At 36.9% G+C, this 21,281-nt stretch overlaps 1 protein-coding gene across 1 annotated transcript in view; it reads left to right on the forward strand.

Annotated features, from left to right (window-relative positions):
- The window catches only part of SLC26A9 (solute carrier family 26 member 9), a 46,758-nt gene that overhangs the window by 17,709 nt on the left and 7,768 nt on the right, over nucleotides 1–21,281 (forward strand). The window contains exons 7-15 of the mRNA XM_015824375.1: nucleotides 778–860; nucleotides 2,903–3,050; nucleotides 4,704–4,817; nucleotides 12,531–12,608; nucleotides 14,698–14,793; nucleotides 16,970–17,076; nucleotides 18,817–18,886; nucleotides 20,336–20,428; nucleotides 21,080–21,199. Of these exons, the coding sequence (XP_015679861.1) occupies nucleotides 778–860; nucleotides 2,903–3,050; nucleotides 4,704–4,817; nucleotides 12,531–12,608; nucleotides 14,698–14,793; nucleotides 16,970–17,076; nucleotides 18,817–18,886; nucleotides 20,336–20,428; nucleotides 21,080–21,199 (909 nt within the window). The remainder of the gene's footprint in view (nucleotides 1–777; nucleotides 861–2,902; nucleotides 3,051–4,703; nucleotides 4,818–12,530; nucleotides 12,609–14,697; nucleotides 14,794–16,969; nucleotides 17,077–18,816; nucleotides 18,887–20,335; nucleotides 20,429–21,079; nucleotides 21,200–21,281) is intronic.

The following is a 21,281-nucleotide window of genomic DNA, read 5'->3' on the forward strand; positions in this document are numbered from 1 at the left end:
TGGGGGCATGTACCAACTGGGTCAAGTCCAAGGCCGTCATGGAAGCCAAGAACTCCTGAGCTGCCGCCGACGCCTCGCCCACCGATGGCAGGTTGAAATCCCCCATGACCATAAGTCTGGGGGTCGCAACCGCCACCCCGGCTATTACGTCGGCCAGCTCAGGCAGGGCTGTTGATACATAGCAGGGAGCCAGGTATATGTAGGAGCCCATAGTATGATATGTTGTAAAAAAGACAAATGCAGTTTTTAAACTGCATCAGCAAAGCTATAGTTTGCAGATTAATTTTCCTTACTTTCCTACTTAGGTGAATTGACTGAAATGTTAACAACTTAATGGCATAGCAAAGCATTAATATATATGCAGAAGTCATTTTTAATTAGTACATGAGAGATTTATGCTTTAGTACAATATATTTTTACTCATTTTTCATATAGCCCTTGTTTTAAAAATGAAACTAATGAGCAAAGATTGATACTATGGCAGTCTTGATGAGGTAATAAATACTCTTTTCAATAAAGAAGAGGAAGTAAACTTAACTCTTCTTCTTTCATATAAAGTCATCAACTTTTATGAACCTTGAAAGAGAGAGTGCTTGAGGTTCTCGATCACACCACAACATTTCATGAACTTTGAGTAACAATTTATAATATAAATTGAATCCCTTTCAAACATATAAGCTATTACATGCATTATATTCTGAAAGAATGCAGTTTCAGTGCTGATTAACATCACAAGAAGACCTGACTAAGCTAAAATCTTTTATGCTTTGACTTCAGGTCATTGTGGCTACGGTCATTTCTGGAAGTTTTAATATGCCTGAGAAATATGACATGCCAATTGTTGGACTTATTAATATGGGGTAAGTAAATATTATTCCCCTCCAAATAGGAATATGCTAATGAAGCTATCTCTTTAGTGCTATTGTATTTGTTACATTACTAAGTTGGATGTTTCTTGAGTAAGAATTAAAGTATATAACATCACAAATTAAAATGAAGTTGAATTAAAAATAGTAGAATTAGAACAGAGGTCCCCAACCTTTTGGGCACTAGGACCGGTTCCATGGAGAGAGGTTTTTCTGCGGACCGGAGGGTGCGTGGTTTTGTGTGCTGCCTGCATCCCGCAGATAGGGCTTTGCTTGTTTGTGCAGATCAGTTGCTGGCATGCCGCGGACCGGTACTGGTCCACAGACTGGGGGTTGGGGACCCCTGAATTAGAGGACGGTTCTAATTAAGAAAACAGTATCAGAAAGGAAATGATGAATCTTTTTGAAAACAAGTCAGATTTAACTTAGAATTTCCAATGGCTGCATTTATCATACATTTAGGTTTAGGTTTAGGAGTAACATAGAATTTTGTAGAAAGTAGGGCAGACTAAAAGTGCTAATATCTGCAAGGCTTGAATGATAATGAGTCAATCCACTAATAAATTACAGACATAGCATAATTAAAATGTGCATAATAATTATTGCTATGTAAAGCAGGCGACAACTCATTATCGTGCTCTAATTATAAATTTACACTGCCTGCATTGCTGTGCCGAAGGAAATACTGGGAATCCAATAAACTAGTATTTCCCAGTTCATTGCTTTTTGGGTAATTTCAAGAAAATTATGATAAACATAGATCTTTAGATGTTCTTTGGTTAATTCATGCACTGCTTTTATGCTACATTTTTCATGTCCATACACCATCTCTGCTGGAACTATTAATATTGTTATGGAATTTCTACTTACAGGATCAAAACCTACTGTATATATCAGTACACTGAGAAAGTCATAAGGGTTTAGTGTAGCTCAATATATATATATTTAATACATATATATATATTAAGTGTAGCTTAATATATACAGTATATATTAAAATATATTAGGTCAAAAATATTAAAAATAGTTTTTAAATATTTTACTAAGGTTGCTGAACACTGAGAGGGGTGAGATGGCTCAGCAGTTAAAGACGCTGAGGTTGTCAACTGGAAAGTTGACAACCTGAGTGCCATGTAACAGGGAGTGCTCTCGTTCCTTGCACCAGCTCCTGTCCAGCTAGCAGTTTGAAAGCATGGAATTGTGAGTAGATAAATAGGTACCACTTCAGTGGTAAGGTAGCAGCATTCGTGCACCTTTGGCATATAGCCATGCTGGCCACATGACCATTAAAAATGTCTTTGGACAATGCTGGTTCCCTTGGCCAAGAATCGGTGATGAGCACTGCCTCCTAGAGTCAGATACAACTGGACAGGGACACTTTTACCTTTGCAATTACTGAACACTGAGCCTTAGTAATGCAGATGCCTAGTTATTGTTTGCAAAATATGAAACTTATAGGGCCCCTCTAGCTATACATCTTTCAGGGAACTCAGAAAAATACCAAATAAAAAAATGATATAATAATTTAATAATTAATCAAACATGCTGGTAAATGTCACCCAGCTCCTAATGACTCTGGATAACTTACAAATTGTTAAAAACATTTAAAACAGGAAAACCATAAAAAAATGAGCAAAGATGGCAGAGAGAACAAATTCAGATAGGAAGAAAGTAAAAGAAGGAAAGGAGGGCTCAGTCATGTTCAGCAAAGATCTGAGATAAAAGCCAGAGTCCTTTGAAACGCCAATAGGATGGTGGGGGGGGGGGACGTTTGAATCTTGAGGGGAACCTTGTGCCAGAGGGATATTTCTGCAGTCTCAGTTGTTCTTAAATATATTGCATTTGACAGCTATACTTTTGCTCATAAATGACTTCCTCAATCTGGTGTACTCCAGATGTAATCCATATGGATTACTGTAATTTTGGTATGGAATTTTGTTCCCTTACTAAAAACAAAATGTCCTAGTCTGATTTATTAGTTTCAAACTGATGTGTGGGTTTTTATATCAAGCTTGTCTTTATTCTTTTGATTCTAGGTTTCCATCTGCCACACTTCCACTAGTGGACAAATGGAAATATATGATTGGCCCAGCTTTTTCACTTGCCATTGTGGGCTATGTGATCAACCTAGCCATGGGCAGAACCCTTGGGAATAAGCATGGCTATGATGTGGACCCAAATCAGGTAATATTGATAAAGGCTGGAAATTTAAATATAAATAGTCCTGGATTTACTACCATAATTGAGCCTAAGAATCAGTCATACGTCATGATGGTTATAGAGCAGGTCATCACATGAACGACCTGATTTTATGAGCTTTTTTGCCACAGTCATAACCAAACCCATTGTTCACTATGGGCCACTTTCTGCTGGAACCTGGAAAGAAACGCCAGTTCCTGCAAAAATATTGTAAATTATGGTCATGGGACCCCAGGACATTGCAAATGGCTGTAAATGCAGGCCACTTGCTGAGCACCCAAAGTGCAGTCACATGGCCTTGGAAGGTGTGGCTATCTGAACTTCAGAACTGGGTTGTAAGTAGTTTCTGGGGGAAGGGGGTATCCATTGTAACTTTGAACAGTTGCTAAGCAACCAGTCGAAAGTCAAGGACTACTGTCTATTATCTTCCTCAGAGAGACACGACTAGATTTATGGAAGGACAGGTAGGCGGGACTTATTGGATAGTGTCACCCTCCTCTAGCATCTCGGATTATGTAATCTCCTATAAACAATACAGTTTGGTTATGTCAGTAAATAAAATTCCTTATATAATTTGAAAACTGAAAAGTACGGCGATAGTAAATGATTTGAAGTTATTAACAAAAAGGGTCACTGTAACTCAGCCTTTTCCAAGGCAATCTCTTACTGATAGTAAGTTAGCAAGCCAATTGGACAATTTTCTCAATACTGTATTCCCTCCAAAAGGGAATGGCATGTATTACTCTGAGAAAGCAGATTGCTTCACAGGAAATACAACCTCATAAAGACGGCTATTGGGTGGAGCAGCTTAACTGTCTCTGCTTCTTGGCTTCAGGTAAGTTGATTGGGAAGTTACGTGTAGAAGAACAGGATGTAAGTTACATTGAATAAATAACAACAACTGGAGGAGGAGGAAGCTAGGAAGAAATATCATTTCTCCACTTCCCTGTGTCATAGTTTTAGGTGACCCCTCTACATAAAAGTTGTGCTGTCAGGCAGCCAGTAAGAACCTGATAATTACTACCCTTTATTCAATTGCTTCATAATTGCTGACTTGCCTCAGAGAGGAATCTGGAGCAAACCATTCAAGGGATTTAATTTGTAAATATTTTTAGTCTAATTAATCAAACTTCTTTGAAGAGTAACTCAGAACGATGTCATCTGAGAATGCCATCGAGGTGTCATGTACACTAACTTGCACAACGTTGGCCTTTTAAGCAATCACTACAGCCAGCCGTGCCATTTCTGCATGACATGCTGTCACTTACCCCAGTGGCTGAAAAGATGATTCATTTGGGTGGCAGACTTAAATTGGCAGATAGTACTGCCTTGGCTTGAAAGTTTCCAAACATGTGACTGATGTGACCCAGACAATCCTGGGATAATTTTGGAATGAGTGGAAAGAATCCTCGTGGAGTGTTGTGGTGAATGATTCTCCTGCAATGGGATAGCAGATTCTGAAGACTTAATGGGGGCAGTCTTTGTATAAATAATGTTACCCACAAATGAGGGACCAGATTTAGGCTAATGACTGACCTATTTCTATTTCCAGTGAAGTATTACCAAAAGAAACTTACCATAAGGACAACAGCTTGATGTTTTCTACAACTTTAACTGACTAATCCATTGTCTCCATAGGAAATGTTGGCCCTGGGCTGCAGTAACTTTTTTGGATCCTTTTTTAAAATCCATGTGATCTGCTGTGCGCTTTCAGTCACCTTAGCTGTGGATGGAGCTGGTGGAAAATCTCAGGTTGTTTATCATTTGTTTGCCATGTCATTTCCATAATGGGAAGATNTTCTTCCACAACATCTCTTAAAAATGTTATCTATAATAGCAGTCATTTTTAAGATTAACTCCTGGATACATTGCTCACAATCATCTTGAATATGTCCAGTGTTAAAGTATTTTGCTCCATTATGTGTTAATAAATCAAATATAAGTGTTCTTCTCCTTTAATTGTAATCTTTAGATATCTCTGGTTCTTTATGATGTCCGATGTTTAAATCGCAATATTATCATGTTTTCTTTCATATATTCCAAACAACAGCATCTTCCCACGGAAGGAACCAATTTCAAAAATCATATTTCAAATCTATCTGGCACCCCAATCTGTTTATCACTTTCCAAAATCAACATTATAATCACCCTTTTGCAGCTTATTCCACCTAGTTGTTTGCCTTTACTCTTCTCTTTCAAACTTATTTTGCTGGGTTTAAACTGAACTTACCCAGTGTATGTTATCAAACATGTTAATCAGAAGGTTCTCTATAGCTGAAAACCAGTTAAAAAGCAATTTTCAAAGGTGATTAAGAAACGAGATTCAGCAGAGTTTGTATCTATAAAGCTGCAATGAGGCTGTGAGCTTAGCTGAAAATTGCTCAACTCCCAGCTGCTCCACTCACAAACCAACCATAGAAACTTTAGTTCCTAAACTTTACTCATGAGGAGCAGCTGTCTGTAGGTAATCTCATGGTCTCTCCTTTATCCAGAGAAGGTTAGCAGCCAAAAAATACCATTCAGCTCCTGATCTCACCACAATACTGTCTTCAGTCCCTCAGTGATGTTTGGGTCACCATTTCCTCACCTTTAAAAGTATGGTGATAGGTTAGATCAGCGGTTCTCAACCTATGGGATGCAACCCCATTTGGGGTCGATCGACCATTTCACGGGGGTCGCCAAGCAAGGCTGTCTGCCATTTTTTCCCCTTTTCCGGCGGGTGCCTTACCTCCCTTGGGCTGGGCCAGCTGGTGGTCAGCCTGCTCTGTCTCTGCCGCTTGCCAGCTACGCCTCGGCCGGCGCAGGAGGCGGAACCACGCATGCGCGGCGCTCCCGGGCAGGGAAAGTCCTCGACTTACGACCGGTTGGGTAGTCCTCGACTTACGACCGGTTTAGTCCTCAATTTACGACCGGTTTAGTCCTCGACTTACAACCGGTTGGGGGTCGCGGCATTAAAAAGGTTGAGAACCACTGGGTTAGATGAATGAACTGAAATCATAAAATAAAATTTAGCAGGGAAAAAGGAAACTATCTTCACTCAGTTAGCAAATATTTGCAAGTAATAGTACTTGTGAAATGTTCTTGGATAGTATTATGTAGGAGCCCATAGTATGATATGTTGTAAAAAAGACAAATGCAGTTTTTAAACTGCATCAGCAAAGCTATAGTTTGCAGATTAATTTTCCTTACTTTCCTACTTAGGTGAATTGACTGAAATGTTAACAACTTAATGGCATAGCAAAGCATTAATATATATGCAGAAGTCATTTTTAATTAGTACATGAGAGATTTATGCTTTAGCACAATATATTTTTACTCATTTTTCATATAGCCCTTGTTTTAAAAATGAAACTAATGAGCAAAGATTGATACTATGGCAGTCTTGATGAGGTAATAAATACTCTTTTCAATAAAGAAGAGGAAGTAAACTTAACTCTTCTTCTTTCATATAAAGTCATCAACTTTTATGAACCTTGAAAGAGAGTGCTTGAGGTTCTCGATCACACCACAACATTTCATGAACTTTGAGTAACAATTTATAATATAAATTGAATCCCTTTCAAACATATAAGCTATTACATGCATTATATTCTGAAAGAATGCAGTTTCAATGCTGATTAACATCACAAGAAGACCTGACTAAGCTAAAATCTTTTATGCTTTGACTTCAGGTCATTGTGGCTACGGTCATTTCTGGAAGTTTTAATATGCCTGAGAAATATGACATGCCAATTGTTGGACTTATTAATATGGGGTAAGTAAATATTATTCCCCTCCAAATAGGAATATGCTAATGAAGCTATCTCTTTAGTGCTATTGTATTTGTTACATTACTAAGTTGGATGTTTCTTGAGTAAGAATTAAAGTATATAACATCACAAATTAAAATGAAGTTGAATTAAAAATAGTAGAGTTAGAATAGAGGTCCCCAACCTTTTGGGCACTAGGACCGGTTCCATGGAGAGAGGTTTTTCTGCGGACCGGAGGGTGCATGGTTTTGTGTGCTGCCTGCATCCCGCAGATAGGGCTTTGCTTGTTTGTGCAGATCAGTTGCTGGCATGCCGCGGACCGGTACTGGTCCACAGACTGGGGGTTGGGGACCCCTGAATTAGAGGACGGTTCTAATTAAGAAAACAGTATCAGAAAGGAAATGATGAATCTTTTTGAAAACAAGTCAGATTTAACTTAGAATTTCCAATGGCTGCATTTATCATACATTTAGGTTTAGGTTTAGGAGTAACATAGAATTTTGTAGAAAGTAGGGCAGACTAAAAGTGCTAATATCTGCAAGGCTTGAATGACAATGAGTCAATCCACTAATAAATTACAGACATAGCATAATTAAAATGTGCATAATAATTATTGCTGTGTGAAGCAGGCGACAACTCATTATCGTGCTCTAATTATAAATTTACACTGCCTGCATTGCTGTGCCGAAGGAAATACTGGGAATCCAATAAACTAGTCTTTCCCAGTTCATTGCTTTTTGGGTAATTTCAAGAAAATTGTGATAAACATAGATCTTTAGATGTTCTTTGGTTAATTCATGCACTGCTTTTATGCTACATTTTTCATGTCCATACACCATCTCTGCTGGAACTATTAATATTGTTATGGAATTTCTACTTACAGGATCAAAACCTACTGTATATATCAGTACACTGAGAAAGTCATAAGGGTTTAGTGTAGCTCAATATATATATATTTAATATATATATATATATATTAAGTGTAGCTTAATATATACAGTATATATTAAAATATATTAGGTCAAAAATATTAAAAATAGTTTTTAAATATTTTACTAAGGTTGCTGAACACTGAGAGGGGTGAGATGGCTCAGCAGTTAAAGACGCTGAGGTTGTCAACTGGAAAGTTGACAACCTGAGTGCCATGTAACAGGGAGTGCTCTCGTTCCTTGCACCAGCTCCTGTCCAGCTAGCAGTTTGAAAGCATGGAAATGTGAGTAGATAAATAGGTACCACTTCAGTGGTAAGGTAGCAGCATTCGTGCACCTTTGGCATATAGCCATGCTGGCCACATGACCATTAAAAATGTCTTTGGACAATGCTGGTTCCCTTGGCCAAGAATCGGTGATGAGCACTGCCTCCTAGAGTCAGATACAACTGGACAGGGACACTTTTACCTTTGCAAATACTGAACACTGAGCCTTAGTAATGCAGATGCCTAGTTATTGTTTGCAAAATATGAAACTTACAGGGCCCCTCTAGCTATACATCTTTCAGGGAACTCAGAAAAATACCAAATAAAAAAATGATATAATAATAATTTAATAATTAATCAAACATACTGGTAAATGTCACCCAGCTCCTAATGACTCTGGATAACTTACAAATTGTTAAAAACATTTAAAACAGGAAAACCATAAAAAAATGAGCAAAGATGGCAGAGAGAACAAATTCAGATAGGAAGAAAGTAAAAGAAGGAAAGGAGGGCTCAGTCATGTTCAGCAAAGATCTGAGATAAAAGCCAGAGTCCTTTGAAACGCCAATAGGATGGTGGGGGGGGACGTTTGAATCTTGAGGGGAACCTCATGCCAGAGGGATATTTCTGCAGTCTCAGTTGTTCTTAAATATATTGCATTTGACAGCTATACTTTTGCTCATAAATGACTTCCTCAATCTGGTGTACTCCAGATGTAATCCATATGGATTACTGTAATTTTGGTATGGAATTTTGTTCCCTTACTAAAAACAAAATGTCCTAGTCTGATTTATTAGTTTCAAACTGATGTGTGGGCTTTTATATCAAGTTTGTCTTTATTCTTTTGATTCTAGGTTTCCATCTGCCACACTTCCATTAGTGGACAAATGGAAATATATGATTGGCCCAGCTTTTTCACTTGCCATTGTGGGCTATGTGATCAACCTAGCCATGGGCAGAACCCTTGGGAATAAGCATGGCTATGATGTGGACCCAAATCAGGTAATATTGATAACTGGTATACAGTGTATATATATATATATATACTGATTGCAGGGCTTACCTGCTGTTATTTTCAAGGCTGGAAATTTAAATATAAATAGTCCTGGATTTACTACCATAATTGAGCCTAAGAATCAGTCATACATCATGATGGTTATAGAGCAGGTCATCACATGAACGACCTGATTTTATGAGCTTTTGTTCACTATGGGCCACTTTCTGCTGGAACCTGGAAAGAAACGCCAGTTCCTGCAAAAATATTGTAAATTATGGTCATGGGACCCCAGAACATTGCAAATGGCTGTAAATGCAGGCCACTTGCTGAGCACCCAAAGTGCAGTCACATGGCCTTGGAAGGTGTGGCTATCTGAACTTCAGAACTGGGTTGTAAGTAGTTTCTGGGGGAAGGGGGTATCCATTGTAACTTTGAACAGTTGCTAAGCAACCAGTCGAAAGTCAAGGACTACTGTCTATTATCTTCCTCAGAGAGACACGACTAGATTTATGGAAGGACAGGTAGGCGGGACTTATTGGATAGTGTCACCCTCCTCTAGCATCTCAGATTATGTAATCTCCTATAAACAATACAGTTTGGTTATGTCAGTAAATAAAATTCCTTATATAATTTGAAAACTGAAAAGTACGGCGATAGTAAATGATTTGAAGTTATTAACAAAAAGGGTCACTGTAACTCAGCCTTTTCCAAGGCAATCTCTTACTGATAGTAAGTTAGCAAGCCAATTGGACAATTTTCTCAATACTGTATTCCCTCCAAAAGGGAATGGCATGTATTACTCTGAGAAAGCAGATTGCTTCACAGGAAACACAACCTCATAAAGACGGCTATTGGGTGGAGCAGCTTAACTGTCTCTGCTTCTTGGCTTCAGGTAAGTTGATTGGGAAGTTACGTGTAGAAGAACAGGATGTAAGTTACATTGAATAAATAACAACAACTGGAGGAGGAGGAAGCTAGGAAGAAATATCATTTCTCCACTTCCCTGTGTCATAGTTTTAGGTGACCCCTCTACATAAAAGTTGTGCTGTCAGGCAGCCAGTAAGAACCTGATAATTACTACCCTTTGTTCAATTGCTTCATAATTGCTGACTTGCCTCAGAGAGGAATCTGGAGCAAACCATTCAAGGGATTTAATTTGTAAATATTTTTAGTCTAATTAATCAAACTTCTTTGAAGAGTAACTCAGAACGATGTCATCTGAGAATGCCATCGAGGTGTCATGTACACTAACTTGCACAACGTTGGCCTTTTAAGCAATCACTACAGCCAGCCGTGCCATTTCTGCATGACATGCTGTCACTTACTCCAGTGGCTGAAAAGATGATTCACTTGGGTGGCAGACTTAAATTGGCAGATAGTACTGCTTGAAAGTTTCCAGACATGTGACTGATGTGACCCAGACAATCCTGGGATAATTTTGGAATGAGTGGAAAGAATCCTCGTGGAGTGTTGTGGTGAATGATTCTCCTGCAATGGGATAGCAGATTCTGAAGACTTAATGGGGGCAGTCTTTGTATAAATAATGTTACCCACAAATGAGGGACCAGATTTAGGCTAATGACTGACCTATTTCTATTTCCAGTGAAGTATTACCAAAAGAAACTTACCATAAGGACAACGGCTTGATATTTTCTACAACTTTAACTGACTAATCCATTGTCTCCATAGGAAATGTTGGCCCTGGGCTGCAGTAACTTTTTTGGATCCTTTTTTAAAATCCATGTGATCTGCTGTGCGCTTTCAGTCACCTTAGCTGTGGATGGAGCTGGTGGAAAATCTCAGGTTGTTTATCATTTGTTTGCCATGTCATTTCCATAATGGGAAGATTTATTTGTGAAAAGAATGCTAGACATTTTTTCACTCTTTAAGATGATTCTGGGAATACAGAATTAAAGTTCTCAGCATCCTCCCTAAACCCATTATTCTAGAGTCATGTTTAGATTAATACAGAATATTTGTAAGATATAGCTGGGAAATTCTGGCCCTCCATATTACAATTGACCATGGTGGTTGGGGCTGCTGAGTGTTGAATTTGAGCAAGATCTAGAGATCACTTAATTTGTACTGCCATTCTTAAAGAAGTGGCCAGAAGGATGAGGAACTCCCAGAAAAGTAGATTCTGCTAGTGATATATGGCAGATCTATGCAATTCTTTAGATTCAATTCCAGAAAGGTGTTATGCGAACCCAGAAAAAGATGTGGCTGCTTGAAGGAGTTGCAGGCACATGTTACCTTTGCAACCCCATGCCTTCCAAAGCACCTTTTTTGGAACCAAATCCAAAGTATTGGACAGCTCTAATAATTAATATTTAAAACTGTATATGTTTATCACTGCTTTAATTAATTGTACTAGGTAGGTCGATATTACCGTTTCCATACTATAGGATGGAGATGAAGTGGTACAGCTAAGACCGCCTTACTGATTTGGAATCCCATCTCTTCATTATTCTGCTCCATTATACTACACCAATTTGCCAGCTAGCACTTGCTATTTCTTTAGCACTCTAAGTTTTAAATTCAAGCAAGATTCAAAATATTATATAATGAGGCATTTTTCATCAGTAATAGTTCTAGGAGATTCATTCAACTTCATTAGCTTATACATAACATTTCTTTCTTTTGGGGAATAATGTACGGTAGTTAAAAATAATTGTGCTGCAAAAGAAGGTTCTTTTTTCAGCCTAATTCCCAGAGTTCTTTAGAATCTATTTAGTATTTTTAAACTGACTTTTTTTGTTGCTGCAAGGTGATGGAGAACGTTGGTATTCCATATTTCCCCCAAATCCCAGAAATCCCAATGGTTGTCCATCCCTTCTAATCTGAAAAAGATCTTGGAGGTTCTTTTTTGTTTTGTCTTCTCTTGAGATTTAATTGAGGCGTGAGATATTAGGGAAACTGCAATCCATTGAAAAGTGGTTTGTACAATGAAAGACAAAACACAGAGACACATAACTTAGCCACATCCTAATTAAAGTTAAGAACTCCACTTCCTATTCATGAGAATATCAATGGAGCCATGGTGGTACAGTCGTTAGAATGCAGTATTGCAGGCTCACTCTGCCCACAGCCAAGAGTTCAATTCTGACCGGCTCAAGGTTGACTCAGCCTTCCATCCTTTCGAGGTCGTAAATGAGGAGCCAGGTTGTCTGGAGGCAATATGTTGACATTGTAAACGGCTCAGAGAATGCTGTAAAGCATTATGGAGCGGTATATAATTTTAAGTGCTATTGTTATTGTTAATATCATTACATGTTTTCATTCTCTGGGAACTGCTTTAACATTAATTTAAATGGGATTTTTCTTTAATGCAGTAGCAGAAGCTATTATTTCAATGATTTCACAGGACAAGTTAAAATGTGCATTGTTATAAATTAGGACAGGAAACTATCTTTGTTTCATGACACTTCCTTTCATCAGCTATTCTGATTTTTATTCCTACACTGGAATGGACTATGACATAATTCCAAATAGTTTTTTTTAATAAGCTATTTTTCTCTTCTCAGGTGGCAAGTTTTTGTGTAGCACTGGTGGTAATGATAACCATGTTGTCTTTGGGAAGCTATCTTAGCCCTCTTCCAAAGGTAAATATTCAAATCACTAGATCAGTTTTTAGATGGTGTTTATCAGAATTATTGCCTCATTTTTAAAAACATTTTCATCACAGATTTAAACAGGGGAACTGCACTTTTGTGAATACATTGTTTGATTGCCAAATTACAAATTTTAGAGGAAAATTCAGGACCATTGAACTGATATACTAATAACTTAAACAAATAACTGAATGGAAGATGCAACAACACACCTTGACCAAACTTCTATAAACTTAGGGAATAAAACAAACTCAGGTTTAACTATTACATGATGCAGTAATAATTTGCCCATAAATTATCTGATTCCTTAGAAGCTCCAATTTTGCCTCTGGATGAAATTATCCACACACACCCCAAAAAAAACACCGCAGATTCATGATCAGGGGGTTCTCTTAGATTCATGGCTCCTGCTCAAATAGAAGGTGGGAGATGCTACCAGGAGAATATTCACCTGGCTTTAGTTGAGGCACCAGAATTGGCTGTTCTTAGAGTTACATGCTCTGGCTAGTGTGACTCACATCCTTAATACCTCATGGTTGGACAACTGTAGGGTGGTCTACATGAGGCTGCCTTTGAAGTTATTTCAAAGAATGGTAGAAAATGTGGTGGCCTATGTGCTGACAGTTAAAAGATGATTCAACAGACACCTTTCCTTCAGTCAATGCTCTAGTTACTAACAGGTTTCCCGTACAATTGAAGGTGCTAGTTATTATGTATAATGGCCTTCATGGCTTGGGTTCATTTGGGTTGTCTGCTTCAAACAGAATCTGCCCATTCCTACACATTTGAACTTTAATGCATGCTGCCTATTCCACTTCCCAAGAAACTAGGACATTTCCATTCTCCTCCTTGGCTTTAGGGCTGCTTTACACTACTAAGCTACTCAATCTCATGTTTAGGTGGCACAGAAATATTGTAAAACAAACATGCATATAAATAAATAAGTAAATATGATTTTCAGACATTGTAAACTGGAATGAAGATCAAGGTGGTCAACAACTTGTAACTTTCCTTGCGGTCAAGGGCAAATTATATGGCAAAATATCCTAAGTTGTTTGACTTTTAAACAAGTTGCCTTTTAGATTTTACGTTGAATATAATTGCCTTTGAAGTAGGACCACCTCAAGCAAAAGGATTTCTAAACTACTCTATTTTAAAGTAGGAAACCCCCCAAAAAACAATCAGTGACAAAAGCCGTAAACTAGATTTAGTAGAAATACTACAAAACATCCCCCCTTGCTCATCTATTATTTGCACCAAAATTCCATCCTCCTTTATATAGTAGTTTTTTATAGATTTTGGAAGCTGAAATACATCTATCAACCAGCAAAAAGTCAGTTATTATTTAACACTGACACACATGCACACATCAAATATTCTGGGTCACTGTTTTTTCATCATCCCAAAACAATAAGACTAGGGGTCACGGGGACTGGAAAAATCAGAAACCTTTGTAAGTGGGTTCCCATATAATCATAAGAAAGCAACTAAGTGACTAAGTTCAAGAAAGGGTTTGCTTAAGGGAAAGAGGAACTGGAAATAACAAACTAACATGAACTAGAGAATAAGCTTTTTTAAAAAAATCTAGATGCCCCTCATATTAGGACAGCAATTTACATACACTTCTTGGGATTAAGTCTTGTATTTATTGAGACTTAATTTCAAGAATATTTGCGTATGATTGTGCAGCTTCTTTTCTTTATTCTGTTATCTGTGTCCAGTAGTACTGTTCTGTATGATAATATGGACTGTGATAATGATAACACAGTACTTTGATCAAGTACTGTGGAAGGAGACATATTTGATATTTAGAGCTGCCAAATTTGGGCTTAAAACATTTGGCTTAAAACATTAGATAAGAGAAGTGTTTTCTGCCATCTGGTGGTTACCCAGATGGTTGCAGCCCATATCTGAAAGACCTAAGTCACATTCCATTTCACGTTATTTGGCAAATATACTTCTTTTGGGTTGCTTCTATAAACTTCGACTAGCTGTTTACAAATAAACAGGCAATACACTGGGCTGCCTACATAATTGTGCAGATTTTGTCATTCAATTTATCATGTAATCTCCATCACAGGCAGTTCTAGGAGCTTTGATTGCTGTAAATTTGAAGAATTCTCTCAAGCAACTGACTGATCCATATTACCTCTGGAAAAAAAGCAAGTTGGATTGTGTGAGTATCAGAATATTTTGAGAAAGGAGGATATACCTTTTCATGTAAGTTAAGTCACTATTTTATAAAACATTAGCAAAAACCTACAAAAATATTTTATTTATACTGAAAGGTGTTTATTTTTTGCATTCTGTACATCAGAATTTCCTCTTAGAATCTTATCATAAAAAAAATTCAGAAGCTTTGTTAAAACAATCTAATCCACTTGTCACAGAGAAGTATTTCAATCACGTTTTTTATTTTAAAAACACTGTATTTCACAAAAGGCATATTGTATAAGTTGCATTACACATTTAACCAGATACCAAATTTTTCTTACTAATAAAATAATTTTTTGTGACTTCATAACTAGTTATGCATGGATGTAAATAAGTATATCTGAGCTGATATTACAAAAATTAAAGTTGAACTAAGCTAGGGTATATGTAATACCCAGACCTGAATTCCTATTGCATATGTTGAGTTTAAACATCAACATAGCTTAAAAGGGATTAATTAACATGGAAAGATTTTTAGTTGAGAACATGGATAGCAGATATGAGACTAGAAGCAAATTACCCAAATTTCCATAAGGTAACTGATTTACTAGAACAGTGGTTCTCAAACATTTCAGCTTAGGGACCCCTCTATATTCTTATAAATGATTGAAGACTCCAAAGAGCTTAGGCTTCTGGAGGTTATATCTATCAATATTTATTGTATTAGAAATTAAAATGGAGACATTTTAAAATATTTATTTATTTGATGTCACATACCCCCTGAAAGGGTCTCAGGGATTTCCAGGGGTGCCTAGAACACACTGAGAGCTGCTGTACTAGAACATAGATGACCTTCCACTGACTGAAGGAAAGGGCTTAATAAGAAAACGATAAGAGTACTAGGCGCTGATTGAAATAAATTCTATTGACAAAAGTAGAAAATGTTCCAAATTTTTTATCATGGAAAAAGCAAATCTTTAAATGTTTGCTGTTGGATATTTTGTATAACACTAGATTACATATGCATACATACATTCAGAAATTGCTTCATTAGTAAAAAAAAGAGGCAATCCTGCCTTTTTATTTCATAAATTTATGCTCAGTTAGCATTGCAGAGGATGGTTCACATCAGCCTGCAAATTCAGAGGCATTGATTCTGTAACTCTTGGAATTCCACTCCAACTAAATTCTCTTTTTATCTAAAGTAAACTAGGCAAGCAGGCTAGCCGAAGGTTCCTGCAACCTCCCCTGGCCCATTTTTGCAGTCCACAAAGCACCACCAGATCTTGCCTTTGATCAGCACACATTTCTGTGGTGTTAGCAAACAAATGTGTAAAATAAATTTGATTAATATCCTGCATGGCCTGTTTTATACCCTAACCATCCAATTCTCCCCCAAAATTACAAAAGTTTCCCCCTGCCTGAATAGTACCCCCATAATCTTTGGTGGTCAGAACAAATGTAAAAATAGAAGAGAAGGCTCAAATGGAAAAAGTTACTTATCTCTGATTTGAAGCACTGATACTTAACTTTTCTGCTGGAAAGATTCCAAGAGCAATGAAAGAGTTTAATCCATCATTGTTGTTATTTAAAGAATCAGGGAGAAAAGAGGGTAAAGAAGGAAAAAGGGAAATTCAAACACAAATTTCTTCTGTTACACATTTCTGCTAGCCATTCCTCTTGGGAAATAGAAACTATTACAGTGGTTATGCTTGGTCAGTATAATGGAAAATTGGGAAAGATCACATTAGTGCTTTCTGATGCTGTCTGGGCATTTTTTTAAGAAAGGGAAAATTTATTCTACAATAATATACAGAGAGATGCTACTGCTCATTGCTGCAGAGCAAATATGTGAAAAGAATGGTTGTTGCATGTAGTCTTAGAACTTGACTTGGTGTTTATTAACACTTCACAGAAATTGTCCTGCACTTCAGCTATTCTCATGCAGGGCAAGGTTACAATCTTGATCTTTACAAAAAAAACCAAAACAGAATCTTGACTTCCCCATTTCTAGTTTTCAAATATATATTAGTGATGCCTCTAGAGTACCTGATCTTGAATTATCTAGAGGCAATAGTGTAGTCTCCATAAGCCATAGCTATGCAGGTATGTTTCAAATACATGTTCTGCCTTATCCACTTTGGCAAGCTTGAGCTCGGTGCAAGGAAATAACCTGCTGTGTTTCTGTCTTTCCACAGATGGTTTGGGTGGTGAGCTTCCTATCAGCTTTCTTCCTAGGCTTGCCTTTTGGACTCGCTGTGGGAGTGGGTTTTTCCATCCTGGTGGTAGTTTTCCACACCCAGTTGTGAGTATTAATGCATCAGTAGAGACATTTTCCATAATTTATGTCAAAATGTCAATGAAACATGAAGGAACTGCCCACTGTTAATAAACTGCTAATCTATCTTTCCTGTGAACATATTCCAAGGATGGAATAGGAAAGTACTTCTGCCATTTTACACAAGGGAAATTCCTTTTATTGCTTATCAGAGGCTCAATGTAAGAAGTAAAGGGTTTATTGACCTAAACTAACCTTTTCCACATCATGACTTCACTTCTGAAAAGCAGTCTTGAGTGTTGTACTAGCCTCTCTTGAGCCCCAGATAAAACATGATTGGTCTATGGAGTATCCGTACGTGATTATGCAGTAATATTGCTATTCTGGTAAACAAACATTTAGGAAGCATTCACAATGTTTTAGGTTCTGGACAGATTATGGTAAAATGGAATAATTCCTATCCATTATTTAACGGACATCATACAAAAGGAGAAAAAAAAAGCAGGAAAAGAAGAGGAAAGCAGATATTGGATGGATCTGTACTTGACATTGCTCTTCCTTCTCAGGGAAGTAATTTTTAGGAGGCAAATGGAGCTGGTTTCTAACAGCACAGAAATCCTATAGTTTAGTTTATGGTACAGGACAAGACATATTTTTTCTCCTGTCTACAGTCCAAAGCATCAGAAAATGGAAGAATTATAAAGTACTTCCATTCATGAAATTAAGATGACAAAATCCACTTTGTGAGAATTTCACTACCTAGTAAATAAACAAACCAATAGAGAGAAAATTTTCTACAGTAGGAATTTACAATAGTGAACAGTGTACATGCGATGCTGACAGTGCTGATCCTGGCTTCCCTATCTGCATTAGGCATGCTATCTGGGAAATTCTGGGAATTGAAGTCCGCAATCTTGAAATTGGCAGGTTTGAAAAACACTGTTTTAGGAAGATAATTCTTTGTCATTAGTCTGCCCTCAACTGGTGATATTTGCTATTTACTTATGATTAAGTACTGTGATTATTTACTTGTGAGGTATATCTTTGTGATTACCTATGAATACAAGAGTATTGTAATAAATATCCAGCTCCACATGTAATAAATATCCACTTCCATGAAATTTCATCCCATTCTATCTCCACAATAGCTATTTCATTTTCAATTCTTAATTCAGTGTATTTGGGTATTCTGAAATATATCTATAAAACTTTATCATGAGATCACAAAAGGGAAAGCAAACTGAATTTTTTTTATGGATGCTTCAGACAATGTATTGATTCACACATATTTTACACTTCTTCCAGAGGAATTCACAGGGTATTGGGAGAAATAATCAAGATGGTGGCCACAGTGGTGTGACTGAAGTTCAACCTGCTTTTCATTTGCATTGCAAGTGCATATAAAATAAATGGCAATGGAGCTTCAGTCATATTGTGGCTGCAATCTTCTCCTTTTTTTTATCAAACTTCCTGAAAACCATTGACATTTTCTTTTCTTTGAAAATCCAGTTCTGTTATTCCCAATCTAACAGTCTTTGGATGTGCTGGTTGGTACATCCAAAATTCTAGGCCACTCAGTTCATTACCACTAGGGAGAATAATAGAACTGCAGATACAACCACACTTTCATATTGTAAAACTACTCTGCCTAATTCATTTAAATCCTCCTCCTCTTTTGCATTTACTACTGGGTGTATCATATTTCTTGTAAACTGCATGTTAGCTACCTGTTATTTAACATTCATGTTTCATTATTTTCTTTCCCAGTCGCAATGGTTCTGTCCTTGGCCCTGTAGCTTCTACTGATATATACAAGAACCCCAAAGTCTACAGCAAGGTAATGGAATTAACGAAAGAGCCTCATTCCATATTGATGTGATTTGACTTTGTTGAGTGATTATGGTTTCTACATAATGCTAAACTATAAAACCTTTTCGTTTGGATATGATGTGCAGCCTTTCTCAATGAAGCCATACTTTAAAAACTGAGACGCAAAATGCTAAAACAATATTATGGCTTCATGGTCTGTGAATCAACATTATTGTTACTGGCTCTTATTTCAAAAATATTGAAAAAGTCACTCTTTTATCCTTAGATTTCCTATGTTCCTCATGTGAATAGTTTGGGATTATTAAAAAATCAAGCCACTCTCTGTATAACCACACAATTTGGAGGACCCATTTATGATTGATGTTAGGTTTCATGAGACCATATCACACATTTGGGGGCAAATGGTTTAAATGCAATAAGATAATTTAATACCAAAGGTCTACCCTAAGCTCTTTTTTCTTTCTGCCTTCATCCCGCCCAAAGCACTGTTGACTACGACCACCAAAACTTTTCGTGCCATTATGCGATTGGAAAATAAGAGGTTTTGGTAATAGTTTTAAAAGTTAGAATAGAAGTGGTTTTCCTCTGGGCTGCCTTCAACTCCCATCCCTATTTTTAACTTACCCATTCACCCCCCAAAAGTTTTTAAAACAACAAAAAAAGAATTGGATGTACTATAGTGGCATTATGGCATTAGTGGACAGCTTCCAGGAGCAGCCAGAGGAATGGAGGCTAAGTTGTGTGCCTTTCACGATTGCTTTCCATCATAAATGAATCATTTCTCCCTAATACATAACTACATACATAGCACATAATGCTGAAGCATGTTCGGAACTATAGCAGATGCTATGCAAACCAAAAAACAACAAAGTAAGCCATCCTTTCAAATAGAGATCTTTATTTGAAGCCTGGATATGGGATTATTTAATGGCATAGGATGAGATTTTACTTTATTAAAGAGAAAAAAGCAAGCAGAACTATAAAACCCTTCTGCTCTTTTGTTCGCCCTTTACTTTCATTGCTCCAGCCTGAACCAGAAAGGGGACGATAATAACCATATTTAAAATTAAATCAAATTCTGTAATACAATTCATATTATTTTTCATGCATTAAACAGCTTCCCTTTTTCATCACATAAAAAAAATAAGAGTGCAGTAATTATTTTGGAAAAACCCAAGTTTCATTCTATGTCACAAATTTATCAGAATCTGAAATACTCCTGAAATTGCAGCACTTTATCTACAGAGGTTATATATCTGTACTATATACAGCATAAAAAATTTAGCCCTTATTTTGCTGCACGAATTAGCCTGTGATTGAAAAGTAATAACCATTATTATTGTTGATATTATTATTTTAAAAAGACAAAGTATAATTTAACTTCTTTTTCTTCCTACTCATTTTGCTGGTCCCAAGAAATATTCTGTTATTGAAATTTGTCACTCTTGTTTTGTAGGTTCAAGAAATAGAAGGGATTAAAATTGTCACCTACTGCTCCCCACTATACTTTGCCAATTCAGAAATATTCAGGGAGAAAGTTATCGCAAAGGTAAGAAATTTTGATCCAAATGAAACATATCCCAATTGGAAACAAAAGGCTAGATCATTTCTCTACACATACACATGCACACATCTATGCATGTGCACTCACACGTGCGCGTGTTCGCCTACGTGCACGCGCACACACATGCACACACACACAAATTGACACTTCTTCTGATATCTTTTTCATAAGAAGTGAATATATTGTTATTTCCCTTAAGTCTTTTTATTACTACAATGTGCTTATTTATACACTGCTTCACGTTTTAGTTTAAATACTTTATTAGTGCTTTATTATAGGGGAAGTGGTACTATTATTATTAGTCCACCCTAAAAATATTTTTACTGAAGGGTGGCATTAAACTTTTTAAATATAATGTCTGCTTGCTGAAGTTTATTGAAAGGAAAAGCAGTCCGTGGATAAACATTTATACTGCAAAATTCTGTCTTAATTTTCCTAAGTGTTTCCCAGAGAGATATTGGTATGGTTATATAATATTAAAAACTAATTAATTATGTAGAGGCCATCTGCTTTATTTTCTATGTCTTCACATAAAAAATAGTACTTCTTTATTTATATGCCAGGTTAACATTCAAATATCCCAAAAATCTAGGTAGAAAGATAATGCAGCTAACTACTTCTTTTTTCCCTAAACAGACTGGCGTGGATCCCATCAAAGTCTACTTGGCCAGAAAAAAATTTGTGAAAAATCAAGAAAAGGTGACAGCAGCAGTACAGAAAACGAGCAAATTAAAATCTATCTTCAGAAAAGACAAGGTAACCAAGCAGTTATCCAGGTTATAAGTGAGGTTTCCTACAGCTAGGCAAAAATAGAATTTTCTTTCATCCTAGAAAGGAA

This window comes from Protobothrops mucrosquamatus, unplaced genomic scaffold (assembly GCF_001527695.2).
Source record: "Protobothrops mucrosquamatus isolate PMUCROS unplaced genomic scaffold, P.Mucros_1.0 scaffold2212, whole genome shotgun sequence".
NCBI classification, from domain to species: Eukaryota; Metazoa; Chordata; class Lepidosauria; order Squamata; family Viperidae; genus Protobothrops; species Protobothrops mucrosquamatus.